The 27,012-nt window shown below is 41.9% G+C and overlaps 2 protein-coding genes across 6 annotated transcripts in view; one reads left to right on the top strand and one right to left on the bottom strand.

The window, feature by feature from the left end:
- The first annotated feature begins 349 nt into the window (after positions 1–349).
- mutyh (mutY DNA glycosylase) lies at positions 350–5,004 on the top strand. The gene is made up of 15 exons (XM_029500377.1): positions 350–476; positions 1,053–1,183; positions 1,388–1,427; positions 1,514–1,587; positions 1,855–1,896; positions 1,983–2,054; positions 2,157–2,270; positions 2,436–2,533; positions 2,645–2,789; positions 2,918–3,005; positions 3,085–3,267; positions 3,591–3,736; positions 3,838–3,987; positions 4,408–4,458; positions 4,576–5,004. The coding sequence occupies exons 1-15, from the start codon at positions 374–376 to the stop codon at positions 4,714–4,716; spliced, it is 1,578 nt and encodes a 525-aa protein (XP_029356237.1). The 5' UTR covers positions 350–373; the 3' UTR covers positions 4,717–5,004.
- A 4,760-nt stretch (positions 5,005–9,764) lies between these two features.
- Positions 9,765–27,012, bottom strand: part of glis1b (GLIS family zinc finger 1b) — a 76,360-nt gene continuing 59,112 nt past the window's right edge. For 4 of the 5 annotated variants that reach the window (XM_029499415.1, XM_029499416.1, XM_029499417.1 and 1 more), the window contains 6 exons: positions 26,079–26,189; positions 22,996–23,137; positions 19,445–19,619; positions 11,870–12,027; positions 10,871–11,026; positions 9,765–10,751 (listed from right to left, as the gene is read on the bottom strand). In XM_029499415.1, the coding sequence (XP_029355275.1) occupies positions 10,615–10,751; positions 10,871–11,026; positions 11,870–12,027; positions 19,445–19,619; positions 22,996–23,137; positions 26,079–26,189 (879 nt within the window). In that variant the 3' untranslated portion in view covers positions 9,765–10,614. The remainder of the gene's footprint in view (positions 10,752–10,870; positions 11,027–11,869; positions 12,028–19,444; positions 19,620–22,995; positions 23,138–26,078; positions 26,190–27,012) is intronic. The other variant, XM_029499419.1, reaches the window with a different exon arrangement.

Genomic DNA, 27,012 nt, shown 5'->3' with positions numbered 1-27,012 from the left:
ACATTAATTTGTCATCTGAGCCCAGTTTAAATAAAGTTTTACAGAGAATAGTTTTCATTTGGATCTCATCTGGGGGTTTCAGTGGTTTGGGTACCTTTAATATGCACTGATTAAATACCTGCATGTCCTTATCTGAGCTATTCGTGATCAATAATGGTCAGTATGGTACAACAGCAGCACACTTGCTTGTAGGAACCGCACAGGAAGTCATTATGTAACGTCCACGTGGCCCCTCCTCCCGGAAGTTACGTTACGCCTGCGTAAAACGTGGTCATGCGCAGGATTGGATGAGCGGTGAAAATTTGGCGGGAGTCAAAACGAAGCTGTGATGTAAACAAGAGATGGAGGAAGTCCGTTCATACGACGTGTAGCCATGAACAAGCTACGGCCAGCGATGCAAAACGGCAAAAGAGCCACACGGGAAATAATGGAAGCTGCTAAACCGAAGCGCCAGAGGACAAAGACGGCGAAGCAAGGTCCGGCTACCGCGTTAATGCTACCTGCCATGTTGTCTAAAAGACTGCCAGCCTGCCCACTCTGGTCATTAACACCGTACAAAGAAGAAGTTTACGTTTATCCATGTCATTTCAGATTTAATCCGGTTTGACAGTGGCCCGTTTCTTGCCTGATTGAGTCACCATGGTAACTTGTGTAACGTTACCATGGCTCCCTGCCTGTTCCGGGTCAAGTTAATCAGATGCCTGGAAAAAAAAAAAAGTTCACAATTAACCGATCAACAATAACAAGCAGAAGACACACGTGTTGTGTTTTATCATGATTTTACCTCCTTGAAGCTGCCTCTAACAGGCGGAGGACTTACTGTGTGGGATTATGTCTAGTGTGTTTGAGTGTTTCTCAAGTGTTTAGGTTTTATTTGGTTTCAAGATAATTTTCATGTTAGGTACTTTCTGTTATCTGTTATGTTATACACATCCATGCCTCAACACATACAGTAGTTTATGCTTTTTTTTTTTTTTCTTTAATTACTCGACCATCAGTGTAAAACTTTTGCTTCCAAAGTTTTGATGAGAGTAATGTTTTTGGACTTGCAGAGGGAACTACGAAGGCTGTCTCACCGTCGACGTTCCACACTTTTCCTGATCCTGCTGATGTTGCACAGCTGCGCTGTCAGCTCCTGAACTGGTATGACAAGGAGAAGAGAGAGCTGCCATGGAGGACTCTGGTAAACAAAAACTCTTGCCTGACTGGTTTTGTTTGGGACTAATGTTGCAGAATAACAATAATTATGTATTGTGGTAACACAACCTGTCATAATGTTTCAAAAAAGTTTAAATTAATGCTTCTTATATCTAGTTGTGTTAGCTGTACAATGAATGGTTTCTATTACCAAGAAGTAATTGACAGACTCCCTGTAATTGTATGACAGGCTATTACAGAACCAGACCTCAACATCAGGACTTACGCAGGTATGAAAACATTCTCTTGACTTAATTTCAGTATATTTAACTGCGGTTGATGTTGTTTATAGGGCAATTTTCTCTTGTTTTTTCAGTGTGGGTTTCAGAAATCATGCTGCAGCAAACTCAAGTTGCCACGGTTAAAGATTACTACAACAAATGGATGAAGGTAGTTGTCTTTGACCTAATAAGAACTTTGGATTCCGAGCAACTTTCCAGAAACATAGGGCCTTTTATTATTATTTTTTTTTATACATAAGATTTGCTGTATACCCCTCTTCTCCCCATCTTCCATATCCTGCTTTCATTGCAGCTATAATAAAAGTAATAAAAACATCTAATGTGTGTGTTTATGACAAAATTTTTATTGCATCAGGTGAGGATCCCTTGAATGTGCAGCCTTGTGTGTAATCTGGACTCTCTTTCCCTTCTACAGCGGTGGCCCACGGTGCAGGACCTGGCATCTGCTACACTTGAGGTGATCCATAAAACCATCTCCGGAAACTATGCTGATGTGCGAATGTCATTGTTTTCAATTTGAATCAACTGTCTTTTTATTGGCAGGAGGTGAACCAGATGTGGGCAGGTCTCGGGTATTATTCCCGGGGAAAAAGACTGCATGAGGGCGCTCAGAAGGTACACGTGTCAGTCTAAAACTTTTCGGATTTTAGCAGCAGCTTTATGTGACACCAAGCAAAAAAAGTGAAAGTGTTTAATTGTGTGACTCTTATCTCTTAGGTCGTGACAGAGCTGAAAGGACAGATGCCTCAGACAGTTGATGGCCTGCTGAAACAGCTACCTGGCGTTGGTCGCTACACTGCTGCAGCTATAGGCTCTATTGCTCTGGGACAGGTTAGTCATCAGACAAGCACACACAAACAGTCACCTACACTCCATACTCCTCAGCACATACATCTGCACCAGAACTGTCCAGGTTTCTAGAAGGAAACTCTGAGGACATTTGTCACAACTGCAATGCCTCCATCTACTACTAATGGCTGGTGGCCTGTTGCTTAGGTTACTGGAGCTGTGGACGGCAATGTCATTCGGGTGCTGTGTCGTCTGAGGGCGATTGGAGCTGACAGCACAAGTCCTGCAGTAACAGAGGCACTGTGGTGAGTTTAAAGACCAAACTAATATTGACAAACCTAAATGTTGACCTTGATGCCAGATCACTTTATCTGTGAAAGCTACTTTAAATGTTTTTGTAATGTGATGCATTTTAGGAGTCTAATCAATATGCTGGTGGACCCAGAGAGACCCGGTGACTTTAACCAGGCCATGATGGAGCTAGGAGCACGAGTCTGCACCCCTAAAGGACCAGTGTGCAACCAGTGTCCTGTAAAGTCCCACTGCCACTCTTATCACAAGGTAAAGGCGTTTCCAAGTGCTAGCCATTGCAAATAAGACCTTGTTAGGATTTGTGCTTTGCTTTGAATAAGTCTGTGCTAACAGAGGTCATTAATGCATCATAGTAAGGCCAGTGTCTGAAATTACAGGTTCATGTCAAACAAGAGCAAAAGTCCAAGAAGCTTTTGAGGAAGCTGGAGGGAGAAATGTCAGCCCTGCCTGATATAGAAGACTGTGGTAAGTTTCTTCCTTCAGACCTCAGACATTCATGCTTTCATGATTTGAAATTACTACTGATGTTTCTTCTTGCTCTCAGTGAATAGTGGGAAATGTCCTTTGTGTCCGTCTGAGCCCTGGGATGATGAGTTGGGTGTTCAGAACTTCCCCAGAAAACCAGCAAAGAAGCCCCCCCGAGTGGAGCGAACTCTGACCTTTGTGGTAATCAGAGTTGGAGACGAGGGCGAAGACGAGTACCTGCTCACACAGAGGCCGAACAAAGGTCAGAGAAGGATCTGTTTATGGTGGTCATGACTTTGCAGAAAAATTATGGTTATAAGGTTTTCGTGGTTTTTAAAAAAACAAAAAACAGCATGGTCATGGCCAATTTACAAACTTAGGTCATCCAAACAGCCGTTCACAAACCAATGTCACGGTGATGTCATGGTGCGTTACCCCCATGACCATAACTCATGTGCTATAGTGACACAAGTTAACACAAACAATAACAACAAACAATGGGAGAAAATAATCATCTTATAATAATCATGGTTATCTTAACCATGAACGCACAATACACAAATAAAGAAGTGTGTGTTTTGTTAGGTTTGTTGGCAGGCTTGTGGGAGTTTCCATGTCTTCTTCTGGAGGAGGGGAGCTCTGAGACGAAACAGAGGAGGGCGCTGTGTACTGTGATCAGCAGGATACTGGGAGCTCCTGTGACTGAGAGCCTGTGCCAGTATGTTGGAGAGGTAAGCAGCAGCAATGCTAACACGCTCTTCCACTTAACCACACAAATAAACTTGTTCTGGAGTTGCCCAACGGCCCTCTGATGGTTCACCGCTGTTTGCAGGTGGTTCACATCTTCTCTCACATCCACCAGACGTATGTGGTTCACAGTGTGCGTTTGAAGAACGGTGACACACAAACACAGACCAAAAATGCACAGTGGCTCAGCAGATCTGCTCTGCAGGAAGCTGCTGTGTCCACAGGAGTGAAAAAGGTTTGTGTTTTGTTTGCATAGCTTGTGTGTGTTGAACCCCTGCTGTGTAATTGAGATGAACAATACCTGCAGCCTCAAAAGTAAACTTGATTTACCACAAACAGAAAACATGGTTTTGCAACAGCAGTCTAGTTTTAAATTGAAAAGTAAAACAAAAAGGAGCAGATGTGTGACGGGTGCTGTGTGTAGTTTTCTTGTCATCCATATTACCGGTTTTCAGGGGTTTAATGTTCATGTTTTTCTTGATATCAGGGTGCTTCTGTTTGGAGTTTTTAAACCATAAAATGCAAGACATTTGTAATTTAGTTCTTACAAGTATACAGTTGCAGCAAGCTGAGTTAGTTTCATACCAGTTATGAAAATAAGCAGGAGTGAGTGTCCACATGTGTTCATTGGATCAATATGTCAACCCTCTGGCAGATTGTGAAGCTTTATGACTCTGTGGCCAGTCAAAACGAACAAGCCTCAAGGGTAAGTGCCTCTGTATTTATGTATTTTATAAATCATTACAAAAATGCACCTTGTGCTATAATCTCATGTTAGTAACAGATGTTAGACATGTCACTTGTTTCCGCTTATTGCAATTAGGGCGGAAAGAGGAAAAAGCTCGGGGTAAACAACGACAAGAAAACACAGTCTTCGAAAAAAACAAAATTGTCTGCAATGAAGAGTGGAGGCAAACAACTCTCCCTCAGTTCCTTCTTCAAGGCAGTAAAAGAAGAATCATGACAGATGAAAAGATCAATTTTCTAAAAACTTTCTAATTTTTAATTTTTTTTTTTTTTATGAAAATAATGTACGTTGTTTACTGACCTCATTACAGCTGATGATTTTCTTTTTTTTACGGCTTTTACTGTTTTATCTGTGACATCTTAAAGTTTACATCATCACACAAGTGACTGACTACACATTTTACAACAGTATGTGAGATAATAAACATTTCTAGGTGGGTGATTAGTTTAATTACGGAAAATGAATTCTAAAAACATTGCCTTGTTTGTTTTTACAACGTATGCATTTTTTTTTTTTTTTTTTTTTTTTGTATGTTTTAATGTGTGTGCGTGCAAGAGAAGTTGGCCTGTCTTTGGCTCGCAGAGGTTATGACAAGAAAGTTAGAAAAATTTAAAAGTTCCATTTTAGCCTGAAGTCATAGGAACTGATTGTGACTTGCTTTCCACAAGCTTTATTTAAAGCATAGTCTCAGTGGGAGGGAGGGGGGGTATAAACGCTTCTACAGAAACAGGAACACAGATATATATTTTTGGCGTTGTGTCGCGTTTTCAGTTGTAAAACCTGCATTGATATATATTCTTGTCCCGGATCAAGCTCATCGTTGGTGTTTTTTTTCATCATCTAACTGAGATGAAGTCTTTATTACCACGCTATCAGAAATACTGGAGTTACTGTAAAAGTGTTTTATATTCAAAATGTTCCTCTCAGTAACTATAATCATGAAATAAATATACTTAAATACAGAAAAATGCCCTCTGTGAGTGTTAATCTAATAATATTAGACTGAATGAACATGTGTACATTTATCAGATTGATTTTGAATGATGGTTTTATTTAACAAATATGGCACTCAATATGCATATTTAAATTTCTGATTATGTTTGACCAAGTGTAACATGACTTCTAACATATGTCTTTTTCAACCAACAGACTGTTGGCAAAGCTGGATGGGCGGTTTAAATACCACAGTTTCTATCAAGGAGCATCAAGACCTTTGCCAAGTGTTTGAAACCAGGTTTTGATTTTTACACATCTAACATAGAACAGGAAAACCTAATCATGACCTGCACATGTAAACCCAGTCACCCATGAATGCGTAGGTAGCATTTTATTGTTGTACTCCTTTTCAAATTCTTTGCATAAAAAAAAAATACAAATTAATCTTCATCATAATTGGAATTGCAAAATTTTTTTCTTTCATGAAGGAAATGGTTGAAGAGCCAAAAACGCCACATAGGTGGACAAATAAAATGTCAGCGGAATCAGTGTGGGGAAATAGCGCCTCTCACTGTGTTGAACCAGTAACTAACAAAACAGAAAACATCCACAAACCTACAGAGACAGGAAGCAGGAAGTGATCCCGTTCTTGGTATTTGTGTACAAAGGTCTGTGCAACGTTGTGCGATGCATTCAGAGCTGAAGCTCGTCTGTAAGGCCAGCAGCCGAGACTGAGAGAGAGATGTGTGTTTGGTTGATTCATGTAGTAGCAGATGTGACAGATGTGGCTTTACAGTGTTTTCATGTTTTCAGATGGCTTCTGTGCCGCCACAGGTGTCCTGTCTGTGCAGCAGAGGATAGTGGACAATGGGAGTGTGATGATGATTATTATTTCCTCTCTACATTTGCAGTTCCTTTAAGTTTAAAGCAGAGAGGCGAGCCCCAGTCTGCAGCACCAGCCTGTGTGTGTCTGTGTGTGTGGGGGAGTTGGGAGCTGCAGATGTCCTTGTCTTCACAGCAACTGCTTTGTGGCTTGTCCCGTGGTTTGGCCATTTTTTAAACGCCATTATCTCGTTAAAGTCATCTGTGCAGTGTATGTTAGTGAGTGGGAGGAGCAGAGAGCCCTTTAATTGAAAACTATACTAAGATTTTTTTATGTTTTTTTTTTTTTTCTGCATTATGAAACTTAATTATTTAACATTCTAAAATTACACTGAGAGGAACTGAAACAAGGCAAACATTGCATTTCCTGTGCAGACAAAAACAGCTTTCAGTAGTGAGCGGAAAAACAAGGCCACTCTTAAAACTTAGAATTATAACTACAGATCTGTCCCCAACTTTATTTATGAATCTGCAACTAAAGCCTGAAAGTCTGAAACAGAGCTCTATTATGTTCCAGACAAGAGGACTGACCTGTGGCTGCTGCTCTACTCCCCCGTCTGTGTCCCTCATCTTTCTGGTTTACCTCTGTGTGGTCTGGGCCGGCCCTCGCCTGATGAAACACAGGGAACCCGTTGACCTCAAAGTCATTCTCATTGTTTACAACTTCGCCAACTTCGTCTTGCCTGCCTGCATGTTCTATGAGGTGCACGACTGCTGCTTTTTGTCCATGTTTTAACAGGGAAACCAAATAAGTGACTTAGATTCTCTTGTGCCCATTATAGGCTGTTTTTAATGTATGTATCATTTTATGAAATAGTTGTTTTTATTAGTCAATCGTGGCTTGTCATAGTTCCCAATCCCCAGCTACCTCTGTCCGAAGATTACTGCAGCTGCCTTCTGGCAGTGATTTCCTCTCACAACCTTCGTTTCAATCCAAATGATCCAAAAAACTTTTCTACTAGTGCGCTCTGAAAGATAAAACAACATTTTTTTGGTAAGCTTTTTGATTATTCACAATAATGTGAACCTAAGCTTTCACCTCTCCTGCCTTCAGATGGCCAGAGCCCGCTGGTCTCTTCTCCAAGGTCATTCAGCCCTCTGAAACCGTAAAAATCTGCAGATGCGTCGTCAGTGTCAGTGAGATTCAGGCAGAGAAAGTACAAGTTTGTAACTCTGCTCTTTCCTTGCCAGGAGCAGCTCTTCATCATCCTGAGGAAGAAGAACAGTCAGTTGGCTTTCCTTCACGTCTATCATCACCCTGATCTTCAGCTGGTGGGCAGGAATCAGGTGTGTGGCAGAATCGAGTGTTTCCAGTGTGGCTGTAGCATAATGTTGGTTTTTCCTCTAGGCTTTAGAGCTCCTTAGAGCTAAAAAAAAAAAAAAAAAAAAAAAAAAAAAGCAGATAAGGATAAGTCCACCGTCGGACTGGATGACACCAATAGTCTGTTTGTTGTTGATAACACACACCAGCCTGCCGTTGGAGCAACAAATGCAGCATATATTTGTTTACAGCTGTACTTTTTCTGCAGACAAATGAATTCTCTGGGTTGGAAAAACCTTTTTCTATAAAGTGCAGTGTTTGTGTGTGATGTTTGGTTTCAATTTCCTGTCACCAGGATTTTTTAACAAAAGGAGAGAACTTGTCTTCTTGGTTTAAGAGAATACTTTAAATACACAAAAAGTTGGTGAGAGGTGCATCAGCACTGTGAAGACCATGTTTTAGAATGGGTTCAAATAACCTGACAGGTTTCATGGATCATATGTAAATAAGATTTTCAAAAAGATAAGTGCATAAAATATGCATTCATCTATGATTCCATAGAAACATAAACTTTCCTTTATCGTCTCGGTCAGCAAAAGCTACTTATAGTTTTATTTTGTAAACAAATGTTTGAGGCCGTGTAATGTAACGCTGATGCTCTAAAACCAGATGGTCACAGACAGAATATCATCATAGGACATTTATTCATTTATTCAAACTGCAGTTTAAGATAGTTCTGAGGCAAATGAGTAAGTGTTGAATATTAAAGGTGTCAAGTACATTTCTATTTTATACTTCATGTGGATACTGCCAAAGACACAAAGTGGAGCATTTTTTGCTGTATTATTACGATTTATTTAATGTATGTGCTCTCAATAATTCTACCAAAAAGATGTGTAGCATCTTTGATAAGTCACTGACTGTCAATACTTACAGCTGCCTTTTATCCATAGTTTATAAATTAGAATTTAATTACTTAAATTTTGGGGTTAAAGACTGATAATAGATGCATTATGAATCTTCTGTCTTTTTTTTTTTTTTATTGTTCTGCTGCAGCCTTCTTCATCGGGCCATTCAGCACCTTTGTTCCCGTAGTGATGTACCCTTACTACATCCTTGCTGCTGTCGGCGCTCACGTGCGGGAAACGATACCTCACGTCTCTGCAGCTGGTGAGTGGCCCCGGCTCTGTGTGACAGGAAACCTTTAGAAAGTGACCCAAACTGATGTGCACTTTGCCATTGTCTGTCTCTGCAGCTGCAGCCTTTGATCTTCCTGTTTGCACAGACTAACTGCAGTGACGACTATAATCAGAGCTACCGCAGTAAGTAGAAGCAGAAATAAGGCACAGTGGTGAGGCGTTGACACACAATCAAACACACTGAGGCTTTAATGAGAGGAGCTGATGCTACAGCTGAGACAGTATTTTGGACAGTGAGTCAGGTGCTCTGTACTCATCAGTGTCCACTAGAGGGCACACCATGTCCACAGTCTGAAGCTTTTTCCTCACCTGTCTGTTCCACTGTCAAACTTGAACATTTGTTGAATTTACAGTCTAATGTGAATGATTTCAGTCCTCTCTGCATTATTTTTTTAAGTAAAAATGACAAACATGACTGTTGTAAACAAACTGTACATTTTATACATACAATAATAAAGTAGGTTGGTCTCTGCATTATTACAGAATTAATTAGCCCAAAACCTCCTCAGTAAATAAATTCAAAAGCCAAAAACACTTAACAACAAAATGCAGAAATGCAAAAAAAAAAAAAAAAAAATTAATAATAATAATTTTTTATACACTGCTAAAACAACACAGCAAAAATGATATATTCTTTGCTACACTTCAGTCTAAAGTGGATTGAAAGTTGTAGATGAGAGCAATGAAAAGATGAGTGAAAGGAGAGGGGGCGTCTTTTACAGTCCATTCAGGGGCTTTTGTGGCAACTGAAAGTTTATGTATTAAAATTGTAAAAACTGCTCAGTCTGATTGTAGTGTAAGCACCAGGTCACCATCTCTGTACGTGATGAGTTGTTGACAGGTAAATGTGATCCTCAATGCGAGAATGAAAAGATTGTCTCTTATGGAAATTGACAGAAAGATGCTTCAGAAAGTAATAATTTTAATGTCATTTCTTCCCTTCATTTAAAAAGGAAACTCAATCAGTCATCCAGTCAGATCATAGCTTTTTTTTTTTTTTTTTTTTTTTTTTTAAACACCATTTCCTCTTACGTATTCAAAATCTCAGTGGTTCTCAACCTCAATACCTCCCAAGAGATGGATTAAGAACAGAATGGACAAAAAGGTTAAGAAATCCTGACTTTCAGTCTCTTGAATGGGTCAAGTTAAAAAAAAACAAAACAAAACAAAACAAAAGAAAACCCTAAAAAAAAACATTTCTGATACTGAAACTTAACAGCGTCTGTGGGAGGAGGAGTGAATGGCCACATATTTAAAACTACAATCCAAGTTTATAACGGACGATTTCTATTTTAAATCTCAAATCTCATGCACACACTTGTGTTTTACAGGCTGTGTGGTTCTCACAGCTCAAGGTAAATGAAAACTGACCTTAATATGAGATAATAGGAATAAGAAAATCCCTCAAGTCATGTTTATGTTCTCAGACTTTTTTGGTTACGTCTTTGCTTATTTACTTATTGATTGGTGAAAAAATGTACATCTGAAAATGGTTCATATAACACATGGAAAATCAGCTGGGGGGGTCGTCACAAACCATAATGTTTGGGATTTAATCCTGCATCTTGACAATTCAAATAAGGTGGGTGTGGGTAAGTGGTCTAAACTGACTTCAAAGCTTTTTTTTTTTTTTTTGGCCTTGGTTTTCATCCATCTGATACCCGGCTTGGTCAGAATACAGATGATTTTTTATTTCACCGCGTGACCTATAATTTGCTCGGACAAAAAGCAAAACAAATCGAGATCTAGAAAAGAAGTGACCAGAACGTGCGAGGGGAGGTTGACTGCAGAACAGTCGAGTGGGTGAGGCCAAGCGTGTCCTGCTCCAGTGTTGCTCTACGTCTCTGTGTAGACGGAGGACATGTGGCTCAGGCTGCGGTCGAAGCTGCCCACCTGGAAGAAAATGCTCTCCTCCGGGCTTGAAGAGAACTGGCACCCTGCGTTTCCTTGCAGCTCCTGGGTCAAGCTGAAGCCTGGAATAGTCGCCATAAGTGCATTTATTATTTAGTATTATCATAATTTAAATAGTTCATGGTAATATTTTATGATCCTTAAAATTCTGTGAAACAGGCCCAACAGAAAGCCTCCTCACCTGCAGAGCCATTGTTGCTAGTCGACATGTGGAAGCCATTGGGCTGATGGGAACTGTAGGCGTGAGAATCTCCTGGGATGTGGACACCACCGACGGTCTGCTCCATCCTGTATGAATCTCCAAAATGGAAGCAGCTCTGAAAGCTACCTTGGTATTCTAGGAAATGAGGGAGGATGTTGAGGGAAAAGGGAGAAAAATAGAAGGCAGACTTGATCAACTGCCACCAGCTTCTATGGGCAATTGTTTCCAAGGTCACTGAGCATCTGCTCCGTCCGGCTGAAGCTTAATGTGGATCTCAAATTATGACAACGCTATATTTGTGCTCATGCTAACTCTGCCAGCCCCATAGTATGTAACATTTATCCCCATCGTCTCAGTTTGTACTCAGAATCGACCACAGGAGTCACGATAATGGGAAAGCAGCCTTTCCTGGAGCGCTTTTACGCAACTCCCCGACCACAGTGCGGTTAGAGAGACGTCCATGTGTAGATCTTTACAGGGAAAACAGTGTTTAAGGCATTAGGAAAAAGGCTCTGGAGTGACAGCTGAGCCTGCCAATGTCAGGGCGCTGAGAGACAGCTGAACACATGAGCCAGCATTTTGCGGGCTAATTCAGTGCAGGGAAGAGGCTTCCGGCATGTGGTTTTCCCCACTCCGCTTCTACGACGCTAATCTCTCTCTGTCCTGAAAAATGCTCTGACAGAGCCACAGGGCAGTATCGCAGCTCTAAGAGACAACTTCCTCTCACTGTGGCCTTTTATGTGGCTTTGGTGGTACAGCAAGCGTTTGAAAGAAGGACACTGGGTTGATCAGAACTGAAGTGCATTCAAGTCATCTGGCAATGTGAGTTCTCTCATACGACGTTATATAAGAGCATTAGACGGACTACATATTGCTGATTCACCTGTCACAGGAAACATTTTAAGATTGTAAATTGAAACGAATGAATGTTCTCAAATGCAATCCACTTTCAGACGGATGCGTCTGGTTCAGTCTTACCGTCACTGGCGGACTGCTGGTGGTGATAGTGGGAGTAGGGCTTTTGGTGAGGATGAACATGCTGTTTCTCCAGAGGAGGAGGAGGTGGAGGAGGAGGAGGAGGCGGCGGCGGCGTCCCTGTTCCCTTCATCCCAGGAGACAAGAGGGGACCCGGCACCCTGAAGGGAGACGCAGAGCGTGTGGGTGAAGTAGTTCAATTAAAGCTCATGATTTCTCATTTTCACCATATTGACAGTTTTTGCAGCAAAAAAAAAAAAAAAAAAAAAAATGCCTTGCACACTGTGACATCCCGGTTGAGGCCAGAGCTAAGACGCGGCCTGCTGATCACATGATCACACAAACCCGGCAGGGCAGTTAGTGATCATAAACATACAGAAGAAGAAATGGTCCAGGCGTGTGGAAACTCAAGCTCCCCACACGTAATCATCCTCCTACCACATATTATGACCCTAAGTCAACAAACAGCCGAGGGTGCATTTCAGTGAGACCCCCCCTCATTGTCAAACACAGACAGACACTGCCCACCACTGCAGTAACCTCAGGCGCTGTGGCCTGGAGACAAGAAAGCACAATCCTGTTTACATTCACGATGTCCGAGAGAAGAAATATTGAGATGACATGTTTGTGACTTTGCGGGATTGAATAGCCAGGAGAACAACTGAGGTTTTTACAATGACTTATTTTGTGGACACTGATCGCTTAGACAGAAGTTTGTAAATAATCGGTTACATCTGAAATATGATACAGCAACGGCAAGTCACTTCACAGGGACATAATCTTCATCTGGACTGAAGTCGACTTGTTTTAAAATGGGGCCTGTGAATGATTTTACTTCAGTCTCACCTCTCACAGAGTGCAGTGTTTCGGTGTTTGGTGAAATATTAAGGTATGGCTGCTGATAGTAACGCTGCCTCTGAGCGTCACAGGGAAATGTAGTTTCTACAGCATCCCTCACTGAGCTTGTCCAGAACCTTTCAGCAGCATCTCAGAGCAAGTTCTGCACATCATAACATGAAAAATGCACTGATCTCCTGATGGATGCTGCTTCTTTTTAATTTTGTCACTGCTGTAAAGTGTGCAGGGATAAAGGGATTGCTATGAATTTGAAGAGTTACATCATTGGTTTTCAAAATAAACTTTGCAGGAACATTAGTGGGATTGTTTTCTGATATGCCTCATGTTATCTAAATGTGATGGCAGTTTTATATGTTTGCCTCAGGTCTACATAACCGCCCGAGACACATTTAGTCACAGCAAAAGTCACAGCTGCAGCGGTGCACCGGTTAACATTTCTGTCGACACTTATAAAAGGGGAAAAGTCTGAATTTAATCACTCTAAACAAATAGTCTGACCTTTCAGGAATACTCCTATTCCATTTGTTGCCAAGAGTTGGAGGAGAAAATTGATACCACTCGCATTTTTGTACAATCAACGTGTGGCTAAAGCCAGGAAAGAGTTTGGTTCAACACTGTAAACAACCTGGCTCTGTCCAGAAGTTCAAAAATGCCAACTAGCAACAACGCTATACTTCATCTATTTAGAAAAAAAAAAAAGAAAATAGACAGGTTATATGAAAATGCTGTGAGTTTATCATATATTAAATAACTTTCATGTACTTGAGGCTAGTTTTTGGCCTTAAAAACTGTGTGCTAAGCTAACTCGCTTATCTTCGGAGGTTCTTATTTTACACACGCGTATGACGTCGATATCAACGATATCCTTTAACTTAAAGTTTCCAGAAGCGGTGAGGGAGACTTCGTATGTGTTGTTACGGCTTCATAAGATCATAGTGATAAATTTACCTAGAAGCAAGGACCGCGTCTGGTATTTATTCAGACACGTTCATGTTAAATGTGAAATTTAACAAGAAACTGAAAATGACCAGCAATTTCACGACTTAATGTTGTACATTTGACATTAACTTAATGAAACAGCAATCTGGTGAAAAATCCGGACTGATGGCCAACAGAGCTGCCTTTAAGAACAGAGCTTGGCCAATCACCTCCCCCTCAAATATTCAGCAGCTACTTAGTACCCTCTCATGACTGCATATCAGGAATGCCAACACATAAACTGCTGCTGTGTTATTATGTGGAGGCATATGGTTTGCACTAAGCGCTATATGAATGTGATGACAGAGTATTGCTGGAGGCAGCCGAGCCCTCAGATGACTGCTTGCTGCTGGCCAGGCTGGAGCCTACTATATGACCTACTGCTCCATGCATGAGGTACGTCCCACCCAGGACTCAGTAGCTCGCAGTGGCTTTGAGCGGCCAATGAAGGGAGATGGTGAACCGCGTCACACGAAAGTGCAAGAAAGTTTTCCTGCCATTGCTAAATCTAGTTTACATTTTATTTAGCTGTGCGACACAACTTTTTGCGTTATAGCTTTTATCAATGGAGCCCAAAATACAACTGTAAGATAGGATATATATTCATATCTGGGCAGGAATCTGGGTTGGCCATCATAGCGATAAGGACTGATGGACAAAAAACAAAAGGCAATTGCATCTACATTTGCTTTATTTGAGTATTTCAACTTTCTAATTCCACTCATCTGATAAAATATGTTGTTTTTTTCTTTCACAAAATTAACTAACAAAATATACATTTATAGTTAAAACTAAAAACTAGTAAACTAGTAAAACTAAAGGAGGGACTTTCATCATGCCAAGGTTGGCAGGATTAGCCAATCAAAACAACTTCAAACCGAAGCTATAGCTCTGACCCATCGGACCTCTGATGCCATCTTGAAAACATTCACGTCGGTATCACATTAGAGTGCTCAAACTGTACATGGACTTCACTTGAACTCTGTGTCCATGTTCCGCCAAAATTGGCGAAGCTCGTGTGACACCTTGCGTTAGTCCAGCTCTGGAGAAGCTAGCTGTTAGCGAGCGTGGCCAATCCGCGGGCTGGCACACAGGCTGGGTTGCAAGGCCATGTGTTCCTGCAGAGAGCGGCATTCCCCCAGGAGCTGCTGTCAGCACAAACTCAGGAAACAGTTATACTGTTCATATTTTTACGAGCTGCCTCTACGTGCAGCTAAAGTGAATCATAAGCTAATCACTGCCAGCTGCCCCCCTCGTCCTGCTCTTGCTAGTCTCTAGGTCGCTGGCTAGTCAAGCTGAAGGTATGAGGGGAATCTTTCATATGCTGCATTAATCTCCCCTCAGATATTCATCTCCACTGACCATCCTGGTTTACTCTACTTTTTCCAGACAGCCCACCCACTCTTGTTCCACTGCAGTGAGAGTGGTTTGACCATTGACCCGTCAATTCCTGAAAGCAAAGTCGGGGTGGATTTTAAGGTGAGGCTATCGAGCTGACAAAACTTTATGAACACAGAGAGGGTCAAGGGAGGGATATGTGAAATATGCACCACCACTGCAGAATGATGTAAAGTTTAAACTGTACGAAGATTGGTTTCAAAATAAATCTTTAGAGAGTTGTTTTTTTTTTTTTTATTAAGGGAATGAGAAAGTCAAGTGGACACAAGCTCTGAGTTGAACTTGTAAATTATTCTGTCAGCTGAGGTTTCTGGCTCAACTCCGGCTTACAGCAAGAAGGTGAAAAGGACACTTTAACCTGGATTGTCTGATGCTGCTCTGCCGCTACACGAATCCTGAGAAGACGGCTTGTATTCACGCATGTGAACATGGACGCCATCACTACTGGAGAGCACCAATGGACCAAGCACTCACTTCACTGTGTGAATGAGAAGCTGCCTCTGCAGTCTTGGCTCTCTGTGTGAGGGTATGATGGGATGGAAAGAAAAGTGAAGATTCATGAGCAGCCCTGCTCTGCTCCTCATTCGTCTTCTTTCACCTGCAAGCTACCTGTCCCACGAGGGAGTAGGGATCAGATCCTGTCCTGTACGGGCCTTACATTGTCCACAAACACCCTCTGCTTGTCCTCTCATCTCCCCCCTCCGCAGCCGACCATTAAGCCCCCGCTGATGGATGACGGGGATCTTCCTTGGCGCAGATCGGTGGGAACACTTCTGTTTCTGGTTAGCAAGCTAAAGCTGTGCTTGAGAGACAGACTGCAGCATCCTGGCTAAAGCTAAGCTAAAGCTAATCCAGCCCCGGAGGTCCCAGTGTGACGAGCATAGACAGGGCTCAGGATATTTTTGGGGCCCTGGAAACTCTCCATTAGTCCCAGAAAATGCCCTGAACAAAAAGGATCCATCCTTAATCGGCACCCTTCTTGGAGGAATTTTCACAGTAAATCATCCCCATTTTGTTCCTTTGTGTAGATGGGTTAATTGAGGACTACGCGTTATTAACGGAGGACCACAAAATGAGTTACTGACTGCACGCTGCCATGAGCGACCACCTCAAAAATGTTTTTGTTTGGGCTGTGAGACTGACGCTGATTTTCTGGATCGCTGGAGAATGACAATGGCTGGAAGGCAGCGCGTGGGGAGTTATGAGCCGTCAGCGACCCCACATCAGGGCAGGACCTTTTAATGTGGCTCACTGTCGTCTCTGCCATGCTCTTAATTCAATTAGCCCGTGTCAATAACTGCCAAGGTATCAAACCAACGCAGTATTTATAATGTTTGCAGTGGGGCTCTAATATCAATACTCAGGTACAGCCTGTAGAGTCTCCCCTCGGCTGGGCCAAAGTGCTGAATGACAACATTTACCACCCAACTGTCTGCGTGCACAGGCCACCACAGTGGAACAGCGTGCGCGCGTGCACACACACACACACAAATGCCGATCATATTGTTTTTTATGTATCTTACCAGTGTATTTTAATATTAACTTCAGAAAATGACACTGGTATTCACTAAGCATAAAGGAGTCTAAATGGCCCATTTGAGCCAGAGTAAACACATTTAGCTATGAGGTCAGAAGCTGCCACACGAGAGGCAGGTTAGTTTGATAATTTTGTCAAAATGTTTAATGTCCTGCTAAACCGTTTGGGAAAAACAAGTGTTGCGCTGATATTGACTTTGGCAGCAGCCTGTATACTCAAGGCTTTAAACATGTAAATCAAATGCTCCATCTTCAGGCAAATGTAAGTAGACATTTTATGCCCCGGCTAGTTGTAGGTAGGTCCTGCCACAACTCGCTTTTTGACTCCTCACCCCGCCCTCTGTCTATACTCAATGATGAAGAGATAGAGCTGTGCAGCGTGTGTGTGTGTGTGTGTGTGTGCACTCATGAGTGCTCTTGGCTCAAACATCTTGATCTGATGAAATCTGTAAATGTGGAAATTGCGGCAATTTTTAATGCAGTGTTGTCACAAGTATGAAGGAGCTTAAGGTGGGGAAGCAAAGATGTATACGAACAAGGGAGATTACTGACATAAAGGGCACTTAGATTATATGTGTAAGAAAAAAAAAAAAAAGGATTTCTCAGTGCTGTACACACACACACACACGAAACACACACAACGTTCAGATGTTCCTCATCAAGCACCCAAAGGAACAGACCCAGCTCTCACAACTAATATGTCCCCCTGTCCGCGTAACTGCTGTTACAGCATCTCCTACTCAGGTCCCTTTCACTTTCCATTTCTTTCCCCACGCAGGTAATTGCGCATGCTGCCGAGAAAGAGGCACTGAAACCACAAGGTAATTTCAACAGTGTTTCTCCTGCTTTCAAGGCCTGAAACAACACATCACCATCCAGATGCTTCCAGGCCAAACCTGACGTCTCCGAGCGGCGCTCGGACGTTTACATCCACGCGGCTGGGCCGCGCCGGCCCGCTGCTCTGTTTGTGCTGGAAGTCGAATGGTCTGCTGCGTCTCACACCCCAATCACATGCAATCATGTGTGTTTCCTGGATTACTATATGTAAACTCCTCTCACTCACACCACGCTCCCACACACAGAGACACACATGAGCACAAACGCATGCCCGGCTCTTCGAGTAAAAAAGCCATCAAACCTCATTGTGTCATGTGCCTGTGCTGTATATACTCCCATAAAAGTGTATATACACACACAGACACCCAAAGCGCCGACCACGGAGTGAAAGGAAAGCATGTTTATGTAACATGATCATTTTTGTAACACAGGGTTTATGTTGCATGATTCCATCCACTCTTTCTCAATGTTATTAAACTGTAAAAGACTGTTTTCCTTCACTGCCTCCCTGGTTTTCGGCACATTGTTTAGTACAGTACACACTGTGCCTCCTGACGACTCGGCCTCCGTAACTCCGCTCTGCTGGCTCTCTGGGGAAATCATCAGCACTAATAGGAACCATTCTGTGCCTCTCTCACAAACACACACACACCCACGCACGGGAGGAACACCCGAGATTCGTGAAAAAGGCCGTCCATCCCTGCTGAAGTGTCCCAGAGCAAGGTAGTTGCACCTCTCGCTCCTCTGAGCTGTTGGTGACTAATGTCAGAGGCAGCTTAGCTCTGTGAAAATGTGTGTTTAGTAGAGCTAATTAATGTATTCTTGTCAGAGTCAATTGAATACAAATGCATTTTAGTCATCGCCAAGATGTAGCAATGTTGGCAACACTAAAAAAAATTTCATAAACCATCCAGAGTTTTACTGCTTTCTCTTTTCTTAAATCCCCAGATGGACTTATTTTCACAATTATCCGGAGGATCCATCATTTTGGGAGATGGTATAATTTAATACAATTCATTGTTTGCTGAATGACCCATCATCAGATCAAGTGTCTAATGCGGTATATGATATTCTATACAACATAAGTAATAGATTTGTACAAAATGTCTTGTTTGCTAATGGTTTGTCTTTTCAGAGAAAATCTGTTGATTCTTGTAAAACAACTCGCAGCACACGCACATCAGAGGAGAGTACTATTACGCTGCCTCTACAGTTTACTGTCATTTAAGCTTGAATCATGCGCAGCCAAGCAATTTGGTCATCAGGCTGACGCTATTGTATCCAGTAGAGATAGGGGACCTTATAAACATTGGTTCCAGTGCCAGAAATAGAGTGGGTGATGTGTCCCGTTGACCCTGCAGTGACCAGCACAACCCCTCATCCCCCGAGGCAGGTCTTAGGGGTTGTAGAGTTGAGTTTGTTTCCAGTAACACAGCCAAATGGGTTTGTCAGCAGGACCAAGAGGCTTAACCTAACATGAGCTAAGTGGGTTCACCCTGCGGTTCGTCCTGGATTCGGGATGATAAATAGGTGAAAAACAACAGCAACGGAGGGTGAAGAGTGCGATCTTAATGATAATATCGGGGTGATGCTCAGCAGAGGAAGAAAGTTCGTGCTCTGCTAAGTTTCTGACCTCTGTGTATTTGTTATTTGGTGGTTATGACAGTAAATTGGGAAAAAAAAAACCAACCCTCTTTTATGATTCATCTTTGTTCGCTGAGGTTTTTGACTTTACTTATGACTTTACCTCACACATCTGAATCCACTGCAAAGGCCAATTAGAAGAGGTTTTAGTAATGCGACATGACCGTGACTAACATTTTCCACTAACTAATACGGAAATTTACCAGATTTAATGTCCATTTTTTTACTGCTCTGCTGACACATTTCTCATTTTCCCACCTTTGCCAGTCTAACGCAGTTTCAGAACATCTGAAGACATCCAGCTTACGCATCGGTGCTAGGACTCACCCGTCTCTCGTGCCGTCCATGGCAGTCAGCGGGGACAGGTGATGAGGGCTGCCGAGGTCGCGGTCTAGTCTGTGTTGCCGTGGCGGCAGGTCAGTGGTGGAGACGGGGTTGGGGTTCGGGGAGAGGAGGTCCACTGAGGCGCTGTGATGGGGGGTGCTGGAGCCAGTGTACAGGCCTGAAAAGACAAACAAAGCTAATTCAGTAAATGTGTCAAATAAACCCGAAGGCCCTGCGTTCAATCTTCCCTTTGAGCAAATTAAAAGCTCTTTCATGGCAACAGGATTTTGTTTTGACAACTTTGATCCAATCAGAGAGCTTTGTAAAATAAAATGTCCTGTGTTTTTGCTGTCTATAATTTAGGGTACATTGTTTGTGCTGCCACAGGAATTGGCCTTATTTGTCCTTTAAGCTGCTTGTTCTAATTACACAATAATAAACTAAAATGTTACATGTGTTTGAACAGTGACTTTGAACAGTAGGGCATTTCAAAGGGGGAATAAGATTACGGATAGCCTCTCCTTTGTGTGTGAGTGTGTTTCTTTGTGTGCCATGATGTTATGATTATCCGAGTACATGCGGGCATATATTTTAATTTTATTTTAACTCTTTGTGTCAAGTATCGGTGATAAGTGCACATCTACTGTGCACGTGACTTTTTACCCACTGCTGGGAATGAAACAACTTTGTGACATTCACTATTCAATCACTGATTTTTAAATTACATTTGATGAATGCTTTGTCGATGCAGCTTTCATCAGGGAGCCATTATTTCTGACTGTTGTTGGCAGCTTGTTGTCAATTTTTTTCTGCTCTTTTAAGCTGCATTATAAACAGTGATCCATCTTTTTTATTTATTTATTTTTTTATCCAGAATGCAAACTAGGGCTTCAACTAATGCTTTTCATGATTGATTGGTGTGTTTTGTTTTGTTTTTGTATTTATTTATTTTTTTTATGAAATACGCTCCCAAAAGCCAAAGTGGCCTACACAATTTTAATTCACTTCATACTGTAACAGAAAAATCGTAACATTTCATAAGTGTGAATCGATGAAATGTTTCTTGGACAGTTCAGTCTGTGTGATGCTTCTAATCTGTCAAACCTCACTTTGAATTTTCCAGTGTTTTAGTTTAAAAATGTTGCTTTAGAGGGGAAAAAACTGTATAGTCAAGAGCTAGATGTTGTAGAGAACCTGAATTTGATCTCCATGTGTTCTCCCAACACAGTAAATCCACTCTCTCCATTTTTTGCTGCATTTATTGCCTGATTTCTTTCCCAGCATCCGTGAGGAGAGCTGCACGCTGACTGTCTGCTGCCATTAACCAGCAGTGAGAGGGGAAGACAGGAGGAGATGAAAGGAGGAGAAAAGATCCTGGTGCTCCTGGTTTTGCCGTTTGCAGGCCCAGCTGTTCTCAAATGGAAGCAAGCCGAGGTCTGATCTGACAGCTCTCCAAAATAGTTAGAAACTTGATTCATTACCCCCAAAATCATCAGTCACAGACTTTAAATGTTTTCCCCTTTAGCCCCAACATCTGCTACCAGAGCGGCAAAATATCACTAGTTCATCACAGAGAGCGACAAAGAGGAATGGATGGCATTTTCGGAGAGTTAGCGGACGCTTTTGTTCTGGAGATGTTATGGAGAAGCCTCTTGGCGAGAAGAGAAAGAGGTGTATCAGCCACTCAGCAGAATGGCAGGAATGTGTAAACCTCTGCCCTAAAACCATAATGAATCCTTCCTCTGGTTAATCAGGGAACACTCTAATTATGCTCAATAAAACAAAATGGGGCTTCTCATAAGTTTCACTGCAGCTCTGTGAGTAAGAGCAGACTTAAAACCAGCGAACAGGAAAACAAGTTCAGCTCTGACTGGAATCATGAGTCATTTTCTGGTCCACAAGTGTTAATGATGGGATGGTTTCCCATTTTGCTCCACCTCTTCCATGCACCGTATTGGCCTCAGAACAAAGGGGAAAACTTATGTAAATGAGATCGCGGATGCCAACCTGCGACATCTTTGCTGGCCTCAGATAACATTGCATCCTTGAGTGCTTTGGCATGGGCTCATGGGAGAGATCCTCGGGGCTTCAAACCATTTACATCAAGAGAGCAAGCAACATCCACTCAGACACAGAGGGAGGCCAAGGGTAAAAAGCCAAAACGGAGAGGCCGGGTCCGACATTCAAAGACAAGCTGAGCATTCGCAGTTGTCAAACGGTGCGCAGAGTTCCAGCAACAATAACAGAGCGCAATGGGGAGGCTGGATGGGGTACAGGAAGAAAACAAGGACAGATGTGTCCATAAACGGAGGAAGCTGTGGGGTATCTTTCTTGTCTTTATGATTGTTATAATCTATTTATCCCTCTCTTGTTTCCCATCCAGTGTGGTGTTGACTTTCAGTGACGGTCGAATTCATCAATTAGAAAAATGGAAGTTTAAAGGCCACATGTGATGAGTAAAAGTTTCCGCTCGTGGCTCTTGCTAATGGTTTTTGCAGCCTTTGCACGACAAGATGACAGGTTAAAATGATACGGTTATGAAATGCAAACCAAACAAAGGCACAAGGTTCTAACACTTAAACTTAAATAACCCATCACGGTCAAGCCACTAAAATGTTTACATAAAAATGTGTAAAAGCAATTAAGGATAAATTATAGTGGTTTAATCTGTTTATATTCGACCAAAGGCGTTGCAAGTACGAGTTTCACTGCCCGAGAACACAAAATGACCATAATACATCTGCAGGAATGTTGACAAGCCTGTTGATTACTACCAATGACTCTGTGATTGCTTTGCCAGGTGTCTTGATTTCTGGCAGTCAGACCTCACTTGCTGGCCTGCTCTTCTGATTTGGAATAAATAATCCTGGCTACTGATATTTGGAGGTGCAGCTGGATATTTTGAATTGCTCAACCATGGAGGACAATGCCACCGCCAGTGAGTGATATGACATGTTTTCAGGCCAAAGAGCAAATGTTTGAGAGGCGTTACTTGTTAAACTATTTCACTGTTGAATCCATGAAGCAATAAACTTATGGCTCAGAATATTTTGACTTCAGACCTGCTTTTGTGGCTGGCTGAGGTAAAATACTGGATTAATTCAATTTCTATATGCGTTCCATGTTTAAGAACAACTAGACCAAAGTTATCTATATTTTGGAGTTGTATACTTACATGACATACTCAACAACACAAATGAATGCTTTTAATCATAGTGAGCTGTTTCATTTGGCCACCTATCAGTGACGTCATATCCCGTATACAGTACACAGGTATCCCACAATTTTAAAAACTCCAGTCTTAGGACATATTTAGAAGGCACTATAATCTATTATTATTATTATAGATACTATTATTTTGTGTTTTTTGCGCTAATTTGGAGAAGAAGAGAATTCAGCTACCAGTAAAAACCTCTTGAAGAACTGACAAAGAGAAGCTGATAACGTTGGTCACGGAGCCCCGCCCCCGTCTTTTGTTGGAGGCACAGTTTACAAATTAATTTGTCCACTAGGTTACAATACCTTTGTTGATTTATTGTGTGTCCTGTACGCACCTGTGAAGATGTCTTGGCCCAGTCCAGGAGAGCGGCCGTCTTTACCGTTGTAGAGATGCTGCGAGGGGGCGGAGCCCTGAAGGTGCTGCATGGACAAACAGTCACTCAGCACGTCCTGCTCCAGGTGAGGGCAGGGCCGAAGCTGTCAATCACAAAGAGGGAAATAAATGACAGTTAAACGATTACCATGACAATGCCATTTAGAAAGCACAAAAGATTGCACAACAGAACAAAACAGAGCTGGATTTTCCCTGTTAGTAGGTTGGGTGTGTGTTTTCTCTTCTTGCTATAATGTGACTGTTGGGTTAATTTGAAACAGTAACTCAGCAAATGAGAATACATTGTCAGTCAGGGGGAACCAGAGGAGATCTCATACGCTCCTCTTTGAGTCATTCATTGGCCTTGGACATTATGAGTAAGTGATCTCTGTACCAACTCAGAGCCAAAGTGAGATTGCTTCTGTTTCTTTGACTGCCAACAGTAATGGGGGCAACTGAAGACACATTTCAGCTTCAGAGCTGATCACACGCCACGCAGAAGAAACCTAAACCCGGGGAAACTTGTGTGAGTTGGAGACATGGGGACATCTGCCTTGTGGATCAGTGGAACAGCTGACCGCTGTTGTATACATCAGCGGATTTCACAGTAATAAAACATTACAGTTGCTGAGGTACACACCGGGACTCCACTAACAACCACATCTTACTCTTTTCTCAGGAGGTTTACCTTCAAAAGAGCCTGAAGAGCCAACGCAGCGATGAGGACAGAACCACGGTGGGCAATCACAAGTTTACAGAGAAGTCGTTTTTAACCAGCAGTGTGAAACGAAACATGGCCCCTCGGTATACTAAGTACACACAGTACACTAAGACAATAACTGGAGAGAAAAGTAATCTGCCAATAAAGTATCAGGCATCTGCTTTAGTCCAGGTATTAGATGAGGAGTTTTGGAAAAACAATAGATCTCCTCTGTGCAATATATGCGCTATCCATCTGTGAGTTAAGGGTTAAGTCTGGTTTCGTTATTGTCAACAAATCCCTTGAACCCGAGACGAAAAACTCAAATAATTCAATCCCAAATATTGCCTGTGAAGTGAAAACCTTATTATAGCTCACCCTAGTGAACTCTTCCCCGTAGACCTCCATCGTTGTCCACAACATATCAGCGAGCAGCGATGTTACACGTCATTATAATGAAGAAACATGCAGTGATGCCAATCTTACAAACATTACTGGGTCATTTAAAATGTATTCAGTTTCACTTAATCATCAATCAGCATTTTGACCTTCCATTCTATATAGCACTTATCCATGTGGTGTTAGCTGGACACATTGATGAACAAGCACGAGAACATAGATGGGTTTGAACCCAGAGCCTTCCTGCTGTGAGGCGGCAGCGAACATATTCAAATGTCTCTTTGACTCAGTCCAAATACTGTAAGCTAGCTGATTTATGTCAGCAAGCTAATGTTGGCTTTGACAGCCTGTTCACAAATAGCTTCTATGAAAGAACCAGTTTGTTTGGGAAACCACATTTGATCAATATTTATTTATGTAAAGCTTCATTCACAAAGATAACCTGTTCTCTTTCAATTATGTGGAAATGTGGAAATCTACACTTTGGAAACACTTTGGCAACAATCGGCTTTCACAACATTACACTAATTTGACTCTGAAGGAAACATCTGTGGATTGAGTTTAAAACGATCCAATTAGCATAATTCAATACATCATTCAAAATACAAACTAAACATGATGAGGTTTTATTTTCCTCATCATGTTGGGATATCAATTATCTTGACTGATAGATATTTTTCATCAAGTGTATAATAGTAATAAGTGACAACTTTATGCTGCCAAGAGGCATAAAAGCCTGGCAGTGTTGCGCAACCATCATCATTTCAGCTCTTTCAGTGAATCGCTCTTTCTCCCCATGCCTGCCTGTCTTCCCATGTATCCACTAATTTGCCATTTATTATTCCGTGAAAATCAATTGTACATTTTGATTTTGCAGTTGGACTCCGGGCGGAAACTTTCAGCGAATTGAAGGGAACAGATAAGAACTTAATCTGTGTGTGTGACTTTCATTTTATTATACCTTTTGAGCTCTTTGGCCGCCGTCATCACAAATAATGGCAACTTGTTCACACGCTGGCATGGCCCATGTCGTGATTACTGGGCGCTGTGTGACAGTGAACGTGCATGTGCGTGTCCTCTTGAGAGAGCCTCGTGTGTGTGCCCAGCAAACATTCATCACATGTAATTGGGTCTCTGTTTTCCCACAGTGACACCACTAACAGTTTTTTCTCCGGGCTTGCTCCAAAAGTGGAGTAAGAGCATTTGTTTGACATTGGTCCATAACATCTGGCCTCTGGGGTATTCTACACTACAGCTTATTAACAATGCTACAAGTACACATGTGTTTCCCTTTACGACGCTAAGCAAAGGAACACATCATCCAGCCTGCCACTATCCAGCCCCTTCCACAACAATGAGCCCTTTCTCTCTGTTATGTACCCACTTCCAGTCAGGGGAAGAATGGGCTTTTGACCATGAACATGATGAAATGTGGTCAAACCTGATCTATTGTTGGGGGGAAACGATTCTCAGAGACACCCCTATAGTCCACCTCAGGCCACCCAACCCCTAAATTAAACCAACTACATAGATCTGTGGATAATACAGAGCAGGGCTGATTGCACAAAGTGGTCTTGTTTGTAAAACCTGAATCAATTCATACTGGAAGGTTACTGAGTTAAAAAAGTTAAAAAAAAAAAAAAAAAGTAAAAAAAAGAGACAGTAGCTCATGAACAGGGTATATTTTAAGGCAGTACATCTTAAATATACCATAACAGATAATATTCCCTTTCATTTAAAAACCTGCTCAAAATTGAATTAATGAATTATACACTGGTATTTTGACTTACGGAAACTTGTGTGCAACACTTTTGGATCATGTGGCGACACAGGACAGAGATTCCATTTCTTGTTGTCAATATGGCTTTCACATCCTACTTGACCACTCCAGGTCCCTGCAGCTTTCACAGCTTTTTTCCTTCCCACTCTTGAACAGACTATCTTACCTTTCTACGCACCTGTTGCTCTTTGGCTGAGTGGATCTTGACGTGTTTGCGTAGTGAGCTGGGATCCGTGTAACGTTTGGTGCAGCCAGGGATCTGACATGCGTACGGTTTCTGCGAGGAGAGAGAGAGAGAGAGAGAGAGAGAGCGCATATTTCACAATGGATTTAGGCACGAAATACATTTGAGTTAGCTTTATTGAAAGAAAGTCAGTGACAGTAAAGAAAGCAGGGCAGTTAAAGACACCACAGGAACTCACTGCGTTTGAAATGTATTGAATGAAAGGCAAAGTTAAAGTCCTACCTTTGAACTGCGAAACACATAATTTGAAGGAAAAGGAGAAGCAGAAAAAGGATGAAAAGAAAAGACAAACAATCAGTTGGCAAACATTCCAACAATTATTTTGATCCAACAAAATTCCTGTGCATTACTAATGATTATTGTCTTCAGTAATGGCACCTCATTACACGACACGGATATCATAAAAAGGCTCATAAAAAATGAAAAGTCCAGTTTATATGGTCATATGATATATGAAATAATATTAATCAATCTGTCCGTCATTGTGCGTGCTGACATACAGGATGGTTGTATAGTTGTAAGTAGATTAGAAATGACATCTGTAAAACAGCTGCACCGTCATGGAGTTTCCTCGTCATTTCACATTCCTCTCATTAACTAAGCAAATACAGCGTGCAGCGCGTTGATTGAGGGATCTTTCCCCTCACGACAATATTTTTTTTTTCATCATCGAATATATAAGTTGGCCATTAAAGTGTAAGAGGATATGCGTCTTTATGAGCTCTGCCTCCATACTTCAACTTTCTCTATAAATAATCCATTGTTATTCCAAGGTATTTGGAGTGCCACTCGTCTCCGCAGTGGAGATGAATGCAAAGCAACGCAGCCAAATCATTGGTGGACCCTCAGTGAAGAG

This window comes from Echeneis naucrates, chromosome 4 (genome assembly GCF_900963305.1).
Source record: "Echeneis naucrates chromosome 4, fEcheNa1.1, whole genome shotgun sequence".
NCBI classification, from domain to species: domain Eukaryota; kingdom Metazoa; phylum Chordata; class Actinopteri; order Carangiformes; family Echeneidae; genus Echeneis; species Echeneis naucrates.
The sequence above is the reverse complement of the archived record's forward strand: the minus strand, read 5'-3'. Positions and strand labels throughout refer to the sequence as shown.